The sequence below is a fragment of the Paroedura picta genome, chromosome 2 (assembly GCF_049243985.1).
Source record: "Paroedura picta isolate Pp20150507F chromosome 2, Ppicta_v3.0, whole genome shotgun sequence".
Taxonomy (NCBI): Eukaryota; Metazoa; Chordata; class Lepidosauria; order Squamata; family Gekkonidae; genus Paroedura; species Paroedura picta.
The window spans coordinates 102,718,327-102,739,053 of record NC_135370.1 but is presented as its reverse complement, the minus strand read 5'-3'; the positions used below and the strand labels follow the sequence as shown (position 1 = coordinate 102,739,053).

Genomic DNA, 20,727 nt, shown 5'->3' with positions numbered 1-20,727 from the left:
TGGCCTAGCAAAAAGCAGGGAGCTTCTTATGCTTTCATAGAGCTAGAAGAACAAAGAGAAGGGAGGTTAGCTGCAGTTCTCAGAGTATTTTCTAGGTCAAATAGGAAAGGGGTTTCGTAATGAACTTACGCTGGGTATGTTATCGTTGGTACAGACCCCCTCCGATAGTAATCTGTCTCGGATCTCCCAAGCAAAGATGGAGGGGCACTCCCGTTTATACTGTGCTATTTTGCTTACAACTTCTGGAGTCGCTACTCTCGGTTTGCTACCTCCGATAGCCCGCGGTCGGATGGAGCCAGTTTCGTAATACCTGCCCAGAATTTTACTCACACAGCCATTCGATACCTGCATCAGGGAAGCGGACAGAAAATCACATTATTAATAATTTCAAGACAAAAATAAAATTGTTTAAGTATGCATTAAACAATGACAAGCTTACGTTTTGATTGTCCAGCACTTGGACTTTTGCATCTGCATGGGTCTATAACACAAAAATATACCTTAAATGGTATGAGAACTTACTTAAAGTTTCTTTTTCTTTCTTTCTTTTTCTTTTCTTTTCTTTTTTTTAAAATTACATTTGTGGCCCTACAAGCTACAAAGGTGAGATTTTTTAAAAAACCCACTTGAAAGGAGGGGAGGAGAAAAACTGGGGGGAAACGGCAGATTCGGGAGCAGGATGGTTTCTATAGACCTAACCAGACCAGTTTTCAAAATATTCAGGGTGCGGATGCAGGCGAGGAGAGCATGGATGGTCAGTAAGGTGAACCTGCCGTTCTGGATCCCTAAGCCAAATCCCTTTGCCAAATCGTTTTAGTACAAGTCTTAAATGCTAAACAAGCACCCAGGAAACTATTCCAAAGGAAACCAGCGTTGTCGATCAGACTGTTACCTAATACCAATACGGAGGTATGCATACATGCATGCAGAAGTTATAGAGCAGGGAAAAGACATTATCGCCCTGACACCTGCTCGGAACTCAGCGGCAGAACAACCAGAGCGACTGACTTCCAAGCAAGTGTCTTCGGGACGAGAGTATAAATGGACTGCAGCATCAGTTCAGTTCAGGCAACTAATCAGAAACAAAATTACTGCATTATCAAACAGCAATCAGGCATAACGTTGTCAAGCATCCGTGTACTTAAGAAGGGGGGATCCCAGCGATTTAGTGAAGAAGTTTGCAGTTGCCTCCCCCCTTCCCTTCCCCCCCCCTCCCCGGTAGACTAGGCAGGGGAAAGGAGAAGTCATTGCAAGCCTTTTTTTCCCATGACAGGCTGGTTTTCGAGCAAGGTAGGCGAAGGGCGGCTCCGGCTGGGGAGGCGACCCGCATTTTCACCTGCAGGATTCGGGAGATGTCGCACGGCCGAGCCCCGCTGTGCGCGAGTTCGACGATTTTCTGTCTGGTGGAATCTGGCAGCGGCCGGCCGTTGACAAACACACCGCCCAGCTGATTCACGCCGCTGTGACCTGAGAGGCGGGAAGGAAAAGAAGGACAATGGGAGCCTCAGCCACCTGAGAAGGGTGCGGGCTGCGGGAAACAGCCCGGCGGCTTCAGTCTCCCGCATGGGAGCCCCCTCCCAGAGGACAGTGCCGCAGCAGCAGCAACTCCCAGCCCCAGCCCCAGCCCTGCTTAAGGGGCAAAGACAATCGTGTGCACGCACGCACGCACACACAGACACACACAAAGACACACACGCTCTCTCTGTATACATATATATAGTCTAATCGTCCAGAGCATTCATTGGGTCAATTAGAAAGACTTTCCCTCGGCTGGGTTGCTGCACACATGCACATCCTGCACACATGCACACACACACACACACTGCCCCGCCGCTGCTCCCCGCCAAGCACTGCCTTCTCTCTGAAGATCCATTCAGAGTCTCAGCTCTGCCTCTCAGCCCAGAAGAGCAACATTTGGTTACACACTTTCACTCCTAGACATCCTTTCAGCAAACTTGGCAGCCAGCAGCGAGCCAGACAGAGCCTGCTTGGGAAAAGGGGGTGGGGTGGAAGGAAAGACTCCTCTCTGGCACGGGTGGCGGGGGGGGGGCGACGTGGGATGGAAGCTTCTCCAGCCCCACGTTTGGATCGTAGCAGCTCGAACCTGGAGCTCGCCTGAGACCTCTGCCTCAGAGAAGGTCTATTCTGTCCACCTGCCTGCCCCTCCAGAGTGCCTTCCACCTGAAAGGAAGCCAACAGCATTCCCGTTTCCCAATTATCTGTCTTTCCAAGGCCACCTCCGAGAATCACCTCCCCTTGCCGGTCCCATTTCTCCTCTGGAAAAGAGGGGGAAGGGAATCAGCTCATGTTGTTGTTGTTTGTTTTAAGAAGGAGAAGAAATCGAAGTGGCCTCCTCTGAGCTTTGCAATGGTCCCTTGCGCCGTCCTTTCAGCTCCTGGACAAAATAACCCGAGTGGTTCAAAAAAAAAGAAAGAAAAAAAAAAGGAAGGAAGGAAGGAAAGAAGGAAGGAAGAAGCCAAGCCGGAAAAGCATCCCCAACCTGCAGCTCCAGGCTCTGGAGGCAAAGGCTCCCTGGAGAAGGTCTGGGCTCTCTCTGAGTGTGTCTCTGTTCTGCTCTCCTCCTCTGTTTGGAGCCTCCTGCTAAATTGACTCCCGGAGCCTCAGCTTCTTAGCAATAAATAAGCTCCAAATATAGAAGAGGGGGAAAATATGATGAGTCTCTCTGACATTTGTCTTTAAAATAAAACTAGCTGCACGTCAAGTTTGAGCTTAATTTCTGGAAATAGGCGGAAGTCGCCCCGGATCATGCATGGAAGGCTAATTGAAAAGATCAGTTGGAGCACTTGTGGCAGACATGTCACTTTATGACACTGCTCCGCTTTTGAAAATTGCATCGTCACGACAAACAGGAGCATGATAAAAACGACCCTTTCTGTCCGGATCTGGGTAATCACTCCGACGAGATTGAACTCTACTCGTTTCCCCTCCGAGGGGAGGCGACTTTTTCAGGTAGCCACGGGGCCCGTGCGGACATGACCGTGGGGGAGCGCTGCCTCCTCCAGAAATGCGAAGTGACACGCGGCTTGGCGAGCGGGTGGGAGGGCGGAGGGACTTCACCCGAAGCCACCGGAGCCCCCAAGAACGTGGATGGCCAGACGTGGCTTTTAAGAACCATCCGTCGTTGCCGAGCCCCTGTGCGCGGCAGGCCCCTGCGCGATCCAGAAGACTCCCCGCTCATCTCCTGCTATGTTTTGGAAGGGAGGAGGGGCGGCAGCAGCCCTCTGCACACCCCAAAGCCCCTCCCTGGACACAAACTACCTTCGCCTCCACTCCCAGACCCCCCCTTGTCCTGCCCTCCAGGGGCGTCTGCGGGCCTCCCTTACCGGGCTTGATCCAGTGCAAAGGAGGCCACGTTCCGGAGCCACCCCATCTCCCACGGGAGACCTCAGCATGGCATAGAAACCGGACCGGGTGGGGTGGGGTTGGGGAGAGGTTTTGTCGGAGCTGGATCTTCTTGGCCTCTGGAGATCCCTCTGGCTCTTCCCTCCCACCCCGAGGCCTGGGATGCCAGGAGGGCCTTTGGCCGCACTGGGGAGCTCGGGGGAGAGGGGTGCTCGCCGGCCCCGCCAGCCCCGCGGGAAAAGGTTAAGCCATAATCAATGACTTGATTTCCCTGGAGAGCGCAGGCCGCTCGAGCCCAGTGGCCAGGCTTATGCACCGGGGAGGCAGCTAATGGGGAAGCATATGGTGTCAATTTGGACGCCCGGCCCCAGAGACGCCCGGGAGTTCCGCGCACAAAGCCAGAAAGCGGCGGCTGCACGACCCTTCCTTACATTGCGGCCCTCGCCCGGCAGGGCTCTCTGAAGGCACGTTCGTAGGAGCTCTCTGAGCGCCGGCTTGTCAAGGGGGAGGCGAGGCAGCGCCAAAGCGCGCGTGAAGGCATCCCACTCGGCAGCAGGCCTGGGGCTGGGGACACACACCACATTTTGCTCTCCGCTCCCCATTCAGCGAGATGCCGAGCAAGTGGGCCCCCGGGGCAGGGAGAGATCCCCACCAAGGATTCCTTCCTAGGACCTCTCAGCAACCTGAAACGTCCGCATGGCTGGATTGTGATCGTGCCAACAGGGAACAGTTCGCTGGGAACACCACCTAACCACCCTCCATTGATTTGCGTGTTCGTAGGACTACTATTACCCCCGGCCCCCCGTGCTTCCCTGGAAGTAAATGTCATGGGAACCACACGTGTCGCTGGATGCCCAGCATCCTTGGTTAAACTGAGATCAAGCCGCAGCTGTAGACCCCGAATCTACGCCTGTCCTTTTGACTCCAGTGAGGTTTATCCTCAAGTCTCTATGCCTAGAGAGTAGCCATAGAAGCCCCAGGTCGAGAAATGTTGTGGGGGGGGGGGGGAGCAGCAGAAGCCAAGGAAGCTCTGCTTCTAGGGCTCCACACCTGAGTGCATTCACAGGAGAGTAAGTCCCCTTCAAAGGCACGTTTGTAGGAGCTTGAAACAAAAGCCATTTGCCAGTGAATGGGAGGTTGTCTTATGGAAGAGGAATTGGCTGGGAAACAAGGGATTCCCAGAGATTAAATTTAAACACATGCTTAACCGTGTTTTACCCCTACTGGGACTAAAAAGTGCACCAGTTTCTCAGGATTGTGCCCGAAAAGGCGCAGATTAGTAACCCGATCCCTGCACCCCCCCACGGAAATCAGTATGATATATTTCCCAACCATTATGGCTGGGATTCCCCTCCTCCCTTCCAAGGAAGAGCCCTGGGTTTCTGTTGCATTTCCTTGCAAGGGAAAAGGCATATTTTGGACCTTGCTGGTTTTAGCTCTCCTGCCGGTCCCTGGCCCCTGGCCAGTGGGAACTTCCAGAGTGCAAAGCTGAGCTCAAGATCCCCGATCAAGAGCGCATTTGGACAACCCTACGGGGCATCAGGGGAAGGCTTGTTCCTCTCCAAGGGATGTGTGGCAGGCACTGCCCCACCTTCCATTCACAACGGGAGCAATTCGTCCCACTCAAATCCACGAGGAGTTGGACCACTGAGTTGAGGGCGGCGGCATAGAACGCATTTGTGGGAAATATCTGCTTCAAAACAAGCCTGTTTAAGGTTGCTGCTTGGTGCCCCTCCGGGCTGGGCTGGGGGTACATTCTGCCCAGGTCCCTTTAAAAGGCAATGCAGACCCACAGCGGGTATAGCCCTTCCATTCGGCCTAATAAAGCGAACCTCCGAATATGGCATCAACTCGACCAAACCTTGTGGGTACATTAGATAATGTGCTAGGAGTCAACCTCACGGAAATCAATGGGATTGATTCTGAGGGAAAGGTATGTAGGACCCGCGCACAAGGCGATGACTAGTCCCTGCCAATCCGGTTTCTTGAACAACGCCATTGAAACTGACAACGTCCCTCTCTCGCCAGGCAGGCCTGGCTGGTCCCGCTCCTCACGTAAAGCAGGGTTCGTGAACAAATGCAAGCAAAAAGCCATACAGGTGCCCAAGAGGTAGGTGTGTATGTGTGTGTGCATATATACATGTCAGTCCGAGGCTTCCAGTCTCAATTGACTGCCCTTAAATCCCACAGCCCCTTCCCCAAATTCTTTAGACCCGAAGAGCAGAGACCGAGGGGGGTTACATGGGAGTTTTTCCCCAGACGCTTGCTGCTTGGGCGCGTGTTAAAGTGGAGAGAGCGTCTGCCTTTGGAAATGTCTGCTTCAGGCATGGTGAATTCCAGTTAGTGACTGCCCTGGCTCGGAAACAGATCTGGCTGCTTCAACAACCAAGGACAACAGTAAACAAGAGACGCGCAGGAATTCAGCCTTGGCTGCCGGGGCTTGCCCCGTCTTCTGGACAGGGCTTGAGTTTCTTGTGCCAGCAACACACCCAAACGGTGGCCCTGTTGGGCACCTTCCAATCCTTCTGCTCGGTCACCCAGCACAAAGATGACCAGGCTGGATCCTCCCAGCATCCCCCGCCGCAGATCTAACTTCTGAACAGAATTCAAGCCAATCTCTTCTAAATGGACGCTGTTGACTTTCAAAGCGCTCGGCTTCTTCCCCCCCCCCCCCCATATCCGGTTTTCTTGAAAAGGTACCACTGTAAATTCTACCGGATTTACACGCTCGCACGCACAGAGAATCCGGAGGGTCAGACCCATGTCGAAATCCTTTCTACAACAATGGAGCCAAACCTCTTTGCTCAAATACTTTGCTCCAGTTCTCTAGGCTATGGAAGCTCCATCTCCAGCACATATCTTTGGAGAGAAGTGAGGGCAAAAGAAAGCCCCCAGAAGAGAGCAGATCGTCACTCTTAGAAATGCCATAAAGGCGTCCCTTCCCTTCCCACTCAGAGAACCTCCCATACCCCGAAGCCCCAAACACCAGCAAAGAACCGACTTTATCCCAGCAGTTAGCTACCAATGTGGTAGGTGAGGCGGGATTCAATAATGCCTCCCTTTCACACTAGGCAGCCCCAGCCACAACACAGTTCAATCACTCCTCCGTCCACCTTAGTGCAGTTACTTGGAAGTAAGCTCCACTGACTGCTTTGGCCTTCCACCCATCTAAGGAAGGTCACCTCGGATCACGGCCTTACAAAGCGCCTCTCTCTCCACTCGGGCAAAAGAAGGAATAGATACATCACCTTCTACTCCACGCTCTATAAACTGCATGGTTTGTGGGGAACAGTTCAGAAGGCACCCGGCACCACCACGCTCCTCGCTCTCTCCAGAAGAAACTCATTCGAGTGTGATCAGTATTTTCGGAAATGTGAAGCACCATACCTTCCCCGCCTTCTCCTCCCCACGGCCCACCCAGTACATCCTTTTGCCTTCATACAAGCTCCAGACGCCAGGTATCCCCTCGAAACAGAAGAAGAGCCACTTACTGTTCTGCATGGTGAATTGATGGAGCAAGATCCCACGTGGCTGGCTTACAGTATTCTATGAGTGATAAAAAACAACAACACACCCAGCATTATTCAGGGGTAGGGAGAGGGAGGCAGCTCACTCGTAGGGAAGCTCCTCTTCCCTTCTTCCACGGTGGCTTCCCAATTGACCTCAATATTTCACTCGCACAAACGCAAAAAAAAAAAAAAAAAACATCACAGGATATGCATTCGGTTGGTTTGTTTTTTAAAGTCAGGTGGGCACAAGACTTGCAAAGTGAGACCAACGTCTCTCAGCCTCCAAGTAAAATGTGCCTCCAGACGGCTTTGTCAAGATCCTCCGGATACAGCAGAGGAAGGAGGTGTTTGAAACTTGCCTGATTTATGAGTGGATTCTCCTCTCCTACAGTGTAAGGACTGGTACATCTGCGTAGCGCTAGTTAAGGTCTTCCCTCTAGGAGTAAAAAAAAATATATGTTTTTTTTAAAAAATGATCTCCCCCTCCCCATCACAGCTCAGTCTCCCAGTTGGGCGAGAATAGGACATTTGCAATTCAAAAGAGTCTACACATCTCTGTAAAAGGAGCCAGAAGAGCGCCTAGTGCAAGTCAAAAAGAGTTCTGATCTGTGACACTTTTTGTGTCCGTATTTACCAACAGACGGTCGACGTTTTATTATGATTTCATTTTAATTTGCTGAAGTGAGCACCAGTGTATCCATCCTCTTGTCTTTGGCTGCACTTTGGGGGCCAAAGAATCCTTTCTTTGAAAAGAGATGGCGGACAGAGTGTGTTGACACTTTTTGGCGGCAGCGGGCGGGGGGGGGGGGAGGGGGGCTTTCCCCCATTGCTTATGCGCAAATCAAAATCTGTTGCACGCACACACAAGTTTGTGGAGTTACTTTATTCTTTTGACGGGGATGATGATTCCTTTAGTGGCACCAACCCACCCCATCCCCTCTCTTTCGAAGGGGGGGGAGAAATCCATTTATTGTGATTAACTTCTTTTTTGGTCTTTAGATCTTCCCCTTTTTCACTGTACTGTGACACACGCTGTCTACCTCGCCTCAGTGCTTTAAAAAGTAAGACCAGGAGGGGGTGAGAATCGCTCAACAAAGCCTACAGAAGGCGAACAATGCCTTCCATTTTACTCCTCTACCCAAACCCGGAGCGCAAGACCACGGCCAGCCTCCTCCTGAACGGGCAGCGCGGCTCCCAACTCAACGGACCAACAACCCTTCAACTTACAAAGAGCAGGGAAACAAGCGTCCTCCCTCGCTCCTTCATTAGGGCCTGCCTTCACCCAGCGCCTGGTCAGCACCAAATCCTGCTCTGGGTTGTTGGGTTTTTTTTAAAAGCAGTCTTTCTTTCTTTCTTTCTTTCTTTCTTTCTTTCTTTCTTTCTTTCTTTCTTTCTTTCTTTCTTTCTGAAAAGAAAAGTTCTGCAAGTTCTTGGTGCAGAAATGTATTTATTTATTTAATCCCTGCGCCTTTTTAGGTTCTCAGCCTAGCGGGAGGAAAATAGAAAAGTAATTTCTCGTTATAAATATCTGGAGGTAATTATGTTACTGGTGTGAGTTGTTAGGGGTTGTAAAAAGATACAACAGCGCAGTGGGGCGCTCAATTGGGGTGAGACAATTACAATAAAGAACCTATTCAAGAGGTTTTGCTTTAAAAAACGAAGGGGGGGGAGAGTGCGAGAGATAGAAGAGGTAAAATAATGAAATAGTGGCAGCCTTCATTTTCTTCACCCTCCATTCTCCTCTTTCTTTTTTGAAAGCTAAAAACTCCCTTTCTTTTCTTTTTTTCTCCCCTGGACTATAATAATGAATAATAATTTTATTCTTTTCACATAAAAGGAAGACGACCGAGGGATCTTTGCTGGTTGCAGCATGGATCCGGCCCTGATTTTTTAAAGTACATTTCAAAGCCCATCTGAGTTCCATTAAAACAAGAAAAGGAGGGGGGGGGGAGAAAGAAAACCGGCACCAAACAAGAACACGCTCGCAGCGTGAAGACTTCCCGGGGTAAACATTGACGCTGCTTCTGAGAGGGAAAGTGATCCGGGGCTGCTGAGGCTGCCCGCACCTTCCTCCCGAGAGCCATGGCGCCCCGCGTCAGGATGTGAAGCTCGGCTGGCCAGCCGGGGAGCCGTCACCCCCGGGCATGCAGAAATCTCCCACAGGCGCCCGGCCCCGACAAGGAGCCGAATGCGAGAAATGCAACTTGGAATCGATGGAGGAGGCAGAAAAACAAACACACAGGAGGGCACGAGCGGCCACTTTGAGGCAGCCAGCTCGTTATTCGGGGAAACTCTGATGTCATGGAAGGGAAGGAGATGGAGTTTGAATTTGAATGGCAAACAACGTTGGCTTCTAAAACCACCAGCAAAGCCAACCCTGCCTCCCATCCCCCACCCGAGAGCACAATCCCCGTGTGACTTTGGCCGGACTTTCCCAGTCTCTGAATATTCTCGAAGAGAAGCCAACTGAAACGCAGTGTGGCGACCCCCCCCCCCCAATCCCAGCCTAATCTGCAAATCGCTTTTTAAACCTCAAAATCTGGACCTTGATCCTATCAGGTTTGGGGTGTGATCCTCCCCCTTCCTTGCAAACATAATTAGCTATTAAGATGACAAACAATCCTGGACCAAGTAAGGGAAAGATAAAGACTGATCCATTGGCATGCAGATGTTTCCCAAAGGTCACCAGCTATAAAAAAATTATTGCCAAAGACCACAATTATTATTTTAGGCCTATAAAGATGCCTGGCCTCCAACCGTCAGGAAGAACTCAACTTCTGAAGTCACGGCAAGCCCGCCACCCCCTCACCCTGCCAGCCCCCCCACCCGAGCTGCTCTGAAAGCTTCGCGCTGGAGCGCCGAGGAAGGAAGGAAGGAAGGAAGGACGGAAGGAAGGGAATGGCCCGGCCCGGCGCGTGGGAAAGTTCTCCTTCCCTCTCCCGGAGGAAGCAATAGGATGGCCGGGCCGAGCCTGAGTAGGGTTACTCAGAAGCCTCCGTGGAACTGAGCCCACAGAGGAGCTCAGCCACGGCGGAGAGCTAGCTAGCCAGCCTGTGGGGGGGGGGAGGGAGGAAGGGATAGTGTCCTAGGGCTTCAGCGTTACACTGTTATATTTTTAATAAGGTAGGAACAGTAGATAGTCCTTTCTTCAAAACATGCTCACCAACATCATATGGAAACACAGGCCTCTGCTTCTGTCATGAACAACAACAACAACAACAGCAGCAGCAGCAACAGCAGCAACCACCACTACCACCACCACCACCACAAAATCTAGAAGAAAATCAAATCACACTCCAGCCGCTGGTTGGGAAGAACGGAAGCCTCCGGGAAGCAAAACACTGGAAAAGTTTGCCGCGGAGGGAGGGAGGGAGGGAGACTGGTGTGTTGGGATTCCTTAACGGAACCTGTTTGCGCTTTTCTCGTGGCAAGCAACTTTGGGGAGATCAGGTGGCTGCTTGATTGAGAGTGACAAGGCCTTCAGCTTGCCTCGGCCCTTCTCCGACGCCGCCAGGGAGAGCTGACTTGGCCTAGCCTGTCACCCCCACCCCTTCTCTCCTGATGGCCGCTTAGCCAGACTTCTTCTCTGCCAGAACCCTCTGAATGGCGGCCCAGGCCGGAGCCACCCTCTCCAGCCGCACTCCTCGCACGACACAGAAAAGGCCAACAGAAAGGGGGATAGAGCTGGGAGGAGGGGGGACCTGCCCTGTGACTGCGGTGGGCAGATGCCCTCTGTCTGGGCTGCCCTCTCACCCTTGGACAGCCGCTCCGCTTGTCCCGGCCATGCTAAGGTGAGGCAGGCTGCCTCTCGGCACTTGCTGCCATTGGCTTCCCAGTGGGAGGGAGGGAGCCTGGGGGGGGGGAGGTTTGAAAGGGGTGGGGGAGTAAAGAGACAAACTTTGGGAGCCTTGGGATGGGCCTCCCCCCTGGGGAAGCGATCCCGGACTGTTCAGCCGACTCCTGGGCTGCGGGCAAGAGGGAGGGAGGGGGCAGGAGAGGGGGACACCTGCCTCTCTCTTCAGCCGGGCAAGGCAGCTTCTCCGACAGGCGAGCAGGCGGCGAAGGCGGGCGTGGACTCACCTTGCTGAGGCATCGTGTCTCGTTGCCCGAGTGCCTGTCACTAGTTCTGCCCGGGCGCCCCTGAGGCAATAGGACAGTGTCTTAGAAAGGGCGGCCAGGCAACGACTTTCCCTCCACGGACGCGGCTGGCGGGGCGAGCAGGAGTCCCTGGGAAGGAGATAGAGATTGACAATGAGATGGGCTGTCACTGACGGCGGCGGGAGGCAGGCGGAGGCTGGCGGTGCAGAGCCAGGCGGGGAGCGGCAGCAGCGGAGGGGGGGATGGCGGCACACCTCTGCTGCGTGGAGCGGCTTCAAGGGTAGGGGTGGCGAGGCGCCGGGGCTGTGCGTCGCCTGTCCACCTCGCCACCGGCCCGGGAGCACAGGCTGACCTCTGGCATCATCTTCCCGGCGAGCGCTTCCTCCCCCTCCCTCTCTCCCTCCCTCCCTCCCTCCCTCTCTCTCTCTCCCTGTGCCGGAGCCCGAGCGGGAAAGGCGGCTGAGCCAGGCCCGCTTTTCAAACCACTAATCACTCCACGCATGCAAATGCGCGGCTCGCTCCCACACAAAATATTGCTTTATGCAAAGCACCGCCAGGGCCTCCCTGCTGCCGATTGGATGCTTACTCGCATAGCCCAGTTCAATTGGCCCATTGGTTTGAATATGAATGCACTGCTTGGGCTCACTTGCTAGCCCTGCGCCCCCCTCCCTGCGCTTCTTCGCCTCCCACCCTCCCCTCCCCTCTCCGCTTGGCCCTGGGTCCATCTCCGATGCCGCAAGGCTCCCGGGGCACATGAGGGGTGTCGGCCCAGCTCCTCGCCGCTCGGTCTGCCTCTCGGGCGCGGTGCCTGGAAGAGACAGGATCGGGGCCAGCGGGAACTTTGGGGAAGCCGAGCGGCCCAAGAGTCGCCAACTCTGAGACCAACTCTGCACTCTGCCCCTCCCCCCCTTAGGGCTGAGGTAAATAAGTAACGTGGCCGGCGGGAAACGAGGCCCTTTTCTTCCAAAAGGGATCGTGGGGTGTGTAGGCGAAGAGGGCTGGGGGAGAGAAACAGAGAGAGAATAGCGAACCATTTGCATTTAAACAGTTAGCTCCCGCCAGATAATGGAGATAAGGAAAAAATAACATTCAAATGGTAACGATATAAATATTTGGGAGACAGGCGCTTTGTCCAGTGGGGGTCGCCTGGGGCGAGCTCCGGCCAGAGTTGGGTGTGTGGGCATTTCCCCTCCCCCTCCGCCCTTCTTCTCCTCCTCTCCAAAGGGCCAAGGCGAGGGGGGCTCACCCTCGCTCCAGTGCTGGGAAAGTGCAGAGCAAACACACCATTTACTTTGTGCATTGAGGGCTCTCGTGAAAGGCCCTGAAGAGTCCTTGCCCAAACACTCCCAAACTTCTCCCACGTGCCGTTTGTTGACTAAGAGCTGTTGTGGTTTCTCGCTCTCTCCTTCTCTCGCTCGCTCTCGCACACTCGACCGGGAGGGGAAGGAGGGAGGGCCCCCAACCTCTCCAGTGCAAGGGTCTGTGGGGCACGGGGGATGGGGGGGGGGAGAGGGGGGATGCGTGTTGCTTGCCCCAGCAGCTTCAGCCCACTGAAGCACACAAGGGCCATTTTCTCTCTTTTCTCTCCCCCCTTCCTCTCGGCTGCCAAAGAAATCAAGGGCCGAAGGCGAGCAAATGACTCGGCCGTTGTGACCACACACCACCACAAGTTCATTTGTTGAATGGCGGACTATTAAGACACACCTCAGTACACTCCAAAGCAACCCCTCCGCGCCTGCATTTAAGGTGACACCGGCAGCACCAGTTCGAGCTCAGGGTGGTGTCTCTGGTCGTTTAGATGGCGAGGGGGTCTGGGCCCAGGGCAGGGGAGGGGGGGAATGAACTTCCACAGGGACATAAAAGAGAGGGGGTGGGAAGGGGGAGCCAAGCGCCCCCCATGCCAAACTGGGAGGGGGAGGGGTCCAAACGCGCCAAGCATAAAATGAAGCCGTCGCCCCTGCATACACTTGACTTCTCTTGACATGTGAAAAGTGCTAAAAGTCAGTGGCCATCAATAAAGTCGCTGGCGCTTGAATGCGGGCCCTGACAACCGTCCGCATTCTTCCCGCCAGTACAATGAGGAGACAAACGACTCTGCCAAGGAGCTGGCCTGGGAGTGAAAGGACGCCTCAATGGGAGCTGCAGAAGGGGCGGCCAGGCCGTCAGGCGCCCTCAGCTCCCGGTCGGCCGACAGGAGCACAAAACGGGCTCCGTGGAGACTCCCGGGTGCTTCCTCCTGGTGACAGAGGCCCCACTCCCGGCCAGTGGGCTGCCTTCCCCTCGAGGGCCCGTTGGCCTTGGCGCTGGTTTGGAGTGGGTGGGGTGGGGGTTGAGGAGGCCGGGTGGGCACCAGCCTTCTTCTCCAGAGAAGAGATGTTGGAGGGCCTGGCGAGGGCGGGTGGACAGCCAAGGGCCAGTCTTCTGCTCGCAGCCCTGAGGGAAATGGAAGAGGGCGGGGGTCCCCTTCAGGGTCTCCTTGCTGCGATCCAGATTCCCCCACCTCCTCCCCCAGCCTCTTTTGGGTGGGGTGCGGCCCACCTCCACAACCTCGGTCCCTCCAGAGGGCCTACGGGGCGGGGGGGGGGGGCTCCGCTTGGCTGGCCAAATGGTTCCCCTCCGACAATAGCTGGGGCCTACGGCCGGCTGCACTTCCCCCTCCTCGCCGGGCGTTTTCTTTTCATTTCTGCGTAGTGGGAGCCTAAGAGAGCGCTGGGGGGGGGGGGGAAGGAGTTGGGGTGAGGCAAGCCTTCTCAGCGCCCTTCCCTTAAGGTAGGTGTGTGTGGGGGTCCCGGTGCCTGGCCGGTGCCTGGCCGGTGCCTGGCCTCCTGCTGGGAGAAATTCCCCCTTGCCTTCCTTGCGCTGCGCCCGGAGAACTTTCAACTCGGCTAAATCTTGCCATCTCTTCTTCCCTTCCCCCCAAAACAAACCAACCAACTCGGCAACCCCCGCCAGGCCAAGACTCTGCGAGTTGCAGAGGTTTGGGGTTTTCTTGGTGACTGGCTCGAGGTTGGCGGATCGAAAGGGAAAGGAAGCCGATAGAGTGGCAGGGCTCTTTCCTGCCGAAGAGATGCCGCTGCGGGAGAACTTTTGCAAAGGGTTCTTCTGCCCGAGGCTTGGCCTGGTCAGCGACAATCTGCTCTTTATAAAAGGCATTCTGAAAAAACCATTTAAAAATAAGACAAAACAAATCTCAAGCAAAAAATTACCTGAAGGATGGAATGTTTTGAAAGTTCGTTGAGATGGTTTTTATTAGTTTAAAATTAATATATTTATATAAACTTTTATTCCTCTGGAAATCAGACGAATCTTTGGTTTTCTTTCTTGCCCAGCAATAACATTTTAAATTGTTCCAAGAAGCCAAAGAGAAAAAATAAAAGGTGGAGGGGACCTCCTTTTCTTCAGAGATCTTCAGGCAAATATCATTTTTACAACCATTCAATTAGCCCTTCTTTGGATTAGCACCTTCTTAGGCTTCGCCAGCAGAATAAAGAAGCCCTAATCTTGTTGCTATTTTCCCCCAGGGCAGAGTGGGCTTTGTGCCCTTCCCCCACAAGGGTTTTAAAAAAAAAATCTCGAGAAAAATAATCCGGGGAGGGAACCGGTGAATAACCTGACGTCATGCCGAGGGTGGGGGGAGGAAGCCGGTCTGGGAAGGGAGGATTTGGGTGCTGGTGTTTCTGGGAATTGATCTGGCCAGGAGGGAGAGGGAAGGCGAAGGAGCCGCAGCAGAGAAGAAAGCAAAAGTTGAAACGGGGCGGGCGTTGAGAGTAAAGGGGAAATGGGCCTCGTATTAAAAATGTGCATGTGTGAAAGATTGGGAGAGGCGCGGAAAAGATGGAGGGGGTGAGAAAGGCAAGTGGAAGGTGTGTGAAAAAGTGGGGATGGAGGCGAAAAAGGGTGGGGGTGGGGGACAGATCCGAGGAAAAGTGTGTGCGCTAAAGAGCGAGGGGGGATGGGGGGAGGTCGAGGAGTGGAAAAATGTGGTTGGGAGGCCAGCTCTTGGAATGTGTGGGGGGGAGGCAGAGGGGGCGTGCCGGAGGGACAAGTGGGCCTGGAGGAGGCCATCCGGCGCGCACTTACTGGCGAGTAAGTCCCATGCAGCTGAGCGACAGGCTGGCTGGGGACCTGCCGGAAAGGAAAGCCAGGTGACTGTCAGGGAGGGGCAGCTGGAGAGAAAGACTGCACTTGTGGAAGGGAGAGGAAGTTCACCTGTAGGTCGATGCTGGCGTGAGGGTGTGTGTGCTCGTGTTTGTTTGTGGGTGCCAGGAAGGTCCTTTGGAGCCGGGGCTTCTCCCTTCCCTCGCAGGATCCTCCCTACATGGTCTTCCAGGGAAGCCTGGCCCAGCGGTGCCCCCACGGCCAGGACGCCATTTTAATCCAGGGGCAAGAGAGGGGCTGCAGAAGAGGGCAGCAGGCGGGGAAGGGAGGAGCGGCTCCGACGTCTCTCCCCAGCGCACCTCCCTGTCTTTTCGCACCAGTGACCAGCCCCTGGCTTTGACCCTGAGCCAGAAGGGGAGAAGAGGGCCCAGCTTGGAGGTTTTCCCTTCCCTGGGAGGTGACCCTGGCAGCGGCGGGCCTTCCAAGGGGGACGGCTGCAGAGGGGGGTGCTGGACAGCCAGTCTGGAGGGGAGGGGGTACCATGCTGGGCAAATGTTCTTGCCTTGACTGGCGGGGGCAGCTGTCTCTCGCTGGTAAGTGGCCTTGCCCTGAAGAAGTGTGCCCCGGAGGAAGGACTGCGTCCGAAGCCCCGCCTGGCTGTTTCCGCAGCGGCCGAGCCTGAAGCGCCAGAACTCTGGCAGCAATCCGCTTTGCGGCAGCCGCAGCTCCCGCAGGACGGAGCCCTCTGCTCTGCGCCCAATGTGCGAGGATCAGTTCCAAGCGGGCCCTGGCCGCAAGCAGCCCTCCCGAGAGCAGGCCTGGGAAAGGGCTCCCCCGGGCTGCTCCGCAAGGCTGACTCCCAGGAAAGGCCCTGCTGTCACAAGCTTCTCCATGGTTTTCATCCCAACACAGAAAGGCATGCGAGCTACCCTTTGAGCCTTCCTGTGGACTCAGGCTGGATGGGTCAGAAATGCCCGATCGCTTATGGAGAACCGAACTAAAATATGAGCTCCTGGATGTTGGTTGACTCCCCCCAAAAAGTGTATGAGAAAGGTCACCAAAGTGCAGTAGATAGAGACAATCTCGTGTCTGGTGTATTCCTCCTTTTTGCCTTTCAAATGCAGTTTTGCCTGGCTCCCGTTTCCAACCATCACACCGGGACAGTAAAAAATCATTCACTCAGAGGAAAACATTGTGTGGGAAAAAGGAATACCGAAGAGGGTTACCTGGCCTCTCCTAAAAGCTGCATCCTAAGAAAGTCTGTTGACCCCTCGGAGAAGAAAGAGGGCCCCTCCCTGGGGATGTCTTCTGGTTTGGATCCGATCCTTTGGTCCTAGAGGAGCCCCGTTTGCCCCAGAGAACCCCCACCGCCCCCGTAGATCCCGGGCACGGGGACCACGCCGTCTGGTTGTAGTAATCTCGGGATCACCAAGCACTTCCCCCCCTTTTTAAAACATTCAGCCAAATGCTTAAAGTCCTCTTGTCCAGACCAGTCTACAACGGCAGAGCTACACGAAGCCTGACGTGGTAGGCGACAACGCCTTTGCCTTCCGGACACCGACTGCCGTGTTGGATCTAGAGGAAGAGCGCTTGAAAACCTCTAATGCGCCGGACACAGAGGGAAGCAGGGCTTTGGTGAGTTTAGAAACAGTCGGCAAAAAGTTTGGACTCCACTTAACCGCTTTTGCGTTGGGTGTTTTGCACAAAGGAGCCAGCTTTTGTGCGCAAGGAATAAAAAGAGAAAAAGAAGGGGGGGAGAGAGAAGGCATCACCCCCCTGGACTCTGAACCGGCAACATCTACCCCCACCCCCCACCGGAGAAAGGTTTGCATTTTTCTACCCTACCCCCACCCCCCCACCGGAGAAAGGTTTGCATTTTTCTACCCTACCCCCACCCCCCCACTGGAGAAAGGTTTGCATTTTTCTACCGGGGAGGGCTGCAAATGCCCCGGAGGGGGGATCTTCCCCCAAAGGGAGGGCGGGGGTCGGCCATCCCCAGCCAAGCGCATCCCGAGGGGCTTTGAGAAGGCAATTGATTGGGACAAGCTGTTCAGACCCCCAGAAACAGTTAATCTGCCTGTTAATCAAGACGCTAAGGAGCTCAATGCGAGTTTTATTAGTGACGGGAGAACACAGCGGCAGAAAGGATCAAAAGACGCGCCCCCCTGATATTTGTCAAACCGGCCTCCCCCCCCAAAATATATTTTCAATTACAGAGCAATTCTTAGCTTATCATCACCACCGAACAGAAACACACAGATGGTTCCCCCGAAGGCTGCCAGCAGCAGTAGCAGCAGCCCGGGCAGCAACAGAAAGGGTACTTCTGAAGCAAGCGGCCAGTGACAGCAGGAATTTATAGACACATCCACGCACACGTCCCATCCCAAAGCCAAAATATTATGATTGTGTTTGGATTCTATTTCCTATTTGGGATTTTAGTGAGGGAGGCAACATCTGGAAAACCGAAAGCAACGCACGTCAGACTGTCCTTTCATTTTCTTCCCCTCTTTCTCTGTGCCAGTTTGGAAATGGGAATGCTTTCACTGGAAGCAGAAATAATTGGCCGAGATTTGCTCTCTTGTTCACACCCCCCTTTCCCAGATTTTAAACAAAGAGAAATCACCTTGGAAAAAGTGGTGGTTTTTTTCTTAAGGCTGTCCCCCCCTCCACGAGCTGAGTTTCAATTAAGGTAAAGGTGGGGAAATATTATTCGGTCTGCGAAAAATCAACATTTTGATCTTGTCGTTTTTAACGCGAACCGATGGTGCTGGATTGTCAGCGAGATATGCATATAAAAGACGATGTGGTCAGAGGTAATTATGTCACAGCTTTTTCTCGTCCTGACAGCTGGATAAACACAATCTCCAATAAACATCTCTAATTAGGGAGGAGGACCTGCGATGCTGGGTGTTTGATTTATTACTCGCAGAGAATGTCCATTTACAGGGGGGGGAGGATTAGAGAGGGGGGGGTTGGCGGGTTTTTTTTGTGTGCCAAAGCACCTTAAGAGATTTGGAGCGGAGGGGCTGGGGAAGACACTACTCACGGCTTGCTCCAGGAGAGTGAATGGAAGAGAAGGGTGGGGGGATGCCATTATCCCGTTAATCCTTTCTTTTCCTAATTAAGTAAAGGGGAGAAAAAACTTACAATGCTTTATTCTAAGCACGACTTTACCTGCTGCTGGTCACAGTTGTAATAAACAGACTTGCTCCGCTCCCTTCCGCCCAGCTGGATTTAGTCTCAAGTAAGTACACCAAGTAGTCAAGTCAATCCATGCTGCCTAAGTATGCTTACTTACAAGAAAATCCACCTGAAACACACTTTCTTCCGGGGAAGAAGACTTCAAGATTGGAGCCAGCTTCGCTCCTCTTTCAAGCCTCTCGACAGCAATTCTCCTCCCATTCCCCTTCCACTCTCAAAGCTCCCTGGAGGAAACAGGAAAGTTTGTAGTCCGGCTCTTTCCGTGCACTTTCCGGTTCTTTCAAACGTTCCCCACCAACAAAGGAAGGAAACTCGGGGAGTCACTAGCGGTCCGACCACCACACGTTTTCCCTGAAGCAGAAATATCTGGAGCAACTTGGTCCAACAGAAAACACCCCCCAGCCAAACGCACCTTCCACTCCCCCCTTGGCATCTTTTGGGTTTTCTTTCCCCTAGAAGCACTACTCGATTGCGCCTATTGTCGCCTAAGGACCAGCGGCCTGGTATTCTGGGAGTCTGAATTTCAAGAAGGACTCAGCATCCACTTACTCAAGAGTAACTCTCCCTAATCTCCAGCCACTTTTGCTTGCTTCTCCCCAAGCATAGATTGGAGGGGGGTGGGGTCAGTTTCAAGAGCAGGCCCTTGCGCTCAAGGGGCTGGTGGATCGGGCAGCTTCAAGGGAGACGCTTGGTCCGTTTCACTCACAGCCGCAGTGACTGGGCAGGGGCTCTCCGACAGCCATCCCTTCCTACATGCCAGATTTTCCTCCTCGTGGAAGTCTTGGGGATTCCCCCTCTGGGGGGGGCACTGACCCTCGGCTCGCCAAAGCCCCACCAGTGCAGCAGAACGACCCAGGACTGGCCAAACTGCCTCTCCTGAGCACAGGTCTGAGGGAGGGGCAGGGAACGGTTTCGGGAGGAGACGCCCGAAGGCTGGCTTCCGCTGGGCCGGCCGGCTCAGCTGGTGTTGGGAAGGCTGCCTGTAGGTCCTTTCGAGTGCCCCGGAGCCCCGCGCGAACCCGGCGTAATCTGACGCCCCTGCTCGTTCTACCTCAGTGAGAATCGCTAATTATTAGGTCTTCCTCAGGAAAGCTCAAATCACACGGTCGGGGGATTGGAAATGCTACCCAAGTATGCGAGCCGCATTCTTTCGTTTCTGCCCCAGCAGCGGAGCACCCAATTGAGGGCGGAGAGGCTGGACTCCTTCAAGGATCACCTTCTCCTCCCACCTCCACCCCCACTCCGTTCCCCATTCCCCCAACCGGGGCTGACCAGCGCACGCATTCCAGCTGATGTTTCCAAACAAGGCGCCTGGACGGCCAAGGGGAAATGTCACAGCCTCCCCCCCCCCCCGCCACCCATGCCGGCCCCATCTTCCTGCCCGGTCCCACCTGTTGGTCGGCGTTTTCGACAGGCTTCCAACCCTCTCTGAAGGGGAAGCGAGCGACCCTGAGAGCCCCCAACAAAGAACATCCCCAAGTCCCTCACCTCAAACCTCTTCCTTCCAGCCGAAGGGGAGGGGGGCGAGAGGAGCGGAAGGGGAGCAGGCGAGTGTATGAAAAAGGGAAGAAAATCAAAATCCAGAAGAGAGAAAATTCGCGAGACAACTGCAGAAGCAATACTTTTAGGCGACTCCTCAAAGATCTGGATAAAGAGCATCCAGTGTTTACCTGTTCAGCGGAGGGCAGGCAGTGGCGCATGATCCGCGGATTCCCAATTCCACCTCTGAGAGTCAGTCACTGGCAGGTTTGATCTCCAATTTCTACATAAGAATCTGCCACACCGTTTAAATGACAATGGGGGGAAAAACAGAGGGTGCTTGGCTTTGCACTAACTTTCCCTTAATATCAGCGCCAGCGCCTCCCTCATTGGCTGGACTGCCCCGCTGACGTCACAGGGGACAGTAGTTAGAGCTGAGCTAATAAGAAATTTTCGACAGCAGAGCACGTCGGGCCCAGCTAATTCTCTTTCCCCGGGCCAGCGGAAAGGCTCTGAGCCGACAGACAGACACGTGGCGGGAGACGCTCCAGAGCTGCGCTCCTCTGTCCCTCCGTCTGTCTGGGCATCAAGCTATCGATCTCTTGACATGCTGCCTGATAAATGCCTCCGTTTTCTCCAAAGAGCAGTCAGATCATAAGCGCTTCTCTCCCACAGCCTGGCCGAGACAGGACCAGGGCGCTTTGAACCAACCAGGTTCGGGGAGCCGTTGAGGCGGGTCTCCAGCCGCCACCAAACTTTCTTCCCGGGTCTTTTATCCATAGAGGGGAAGAAAGCGTTCTCCTCCTGCCCGATTTCTGTGCTCCGGAAAGCTCACACCCTGCAACCTCACTGCCCTCTTCTGCAGTCCCTCGGAGGAGCTTGACAACCGCAGTGAAGCCATCCTCTTGCAGCGGCCATCCAGGGTCCCCCTTAGCCTCTAGGCTGCACAAAGTCTCCGTCTCCATCCCACTTATCAATA

General features: G+C 54.3%; 1 protein-coding gene across 14 annotated transcripts in view; it reads right to left on the bottom strand.

Moving 5' to 3' along the window:
- PAX6 (paired box 6) overlaps positions 1-20,098 on the bottom strand; it is a 46,139-nt gene extending 26,041 nt beyond the window's left edge. For 2 of the 14 annotated variants that reach the window (XM_077321923.1, XM_077321928.1), the window contains exons 1-7: positions 19,940-20,098; positions 10,953-11,099; positions 7,232-7,308; positions 6,855-6,909; positions 1,337-1,467; positions 440-481; positions 130-345 (exon numbers count right to left, since the gene is read on the bottom strand). In XM_077321923.1, the coding sequence (XP_077178038.1) occupies positions 130-345; positions 440-481; positions 1,337-1,467; positions 6,855-6,864 (399 nt within the window). In that variant the 5' untranslated portion in view covers positions 6,865-6,909; positions 7,232-7,308; positions 10,953-11,099; positions 19,940-20,098. Of the gene's footprint in view, positions 1-129; positions 346-439; positions 482-1,336; positions 1,468-2,500; positions 2,645-6,611; positions 6,794-6,854; positions 6,910-7,231; positions 7,309-7,506; positions 7,526-10,952; positions 11,100-11,224; positions 11,354-19,939 lie in introns of those variants that run through there. The other 12 variants (XM_077321933.1, XM_077321934.1, XM_077321931.1 and 9 more) reach the window with 9 other exon arrangements.
- Between the last annotated feature and the right edge of the window lie 629 nt (positions 20,099-20,727).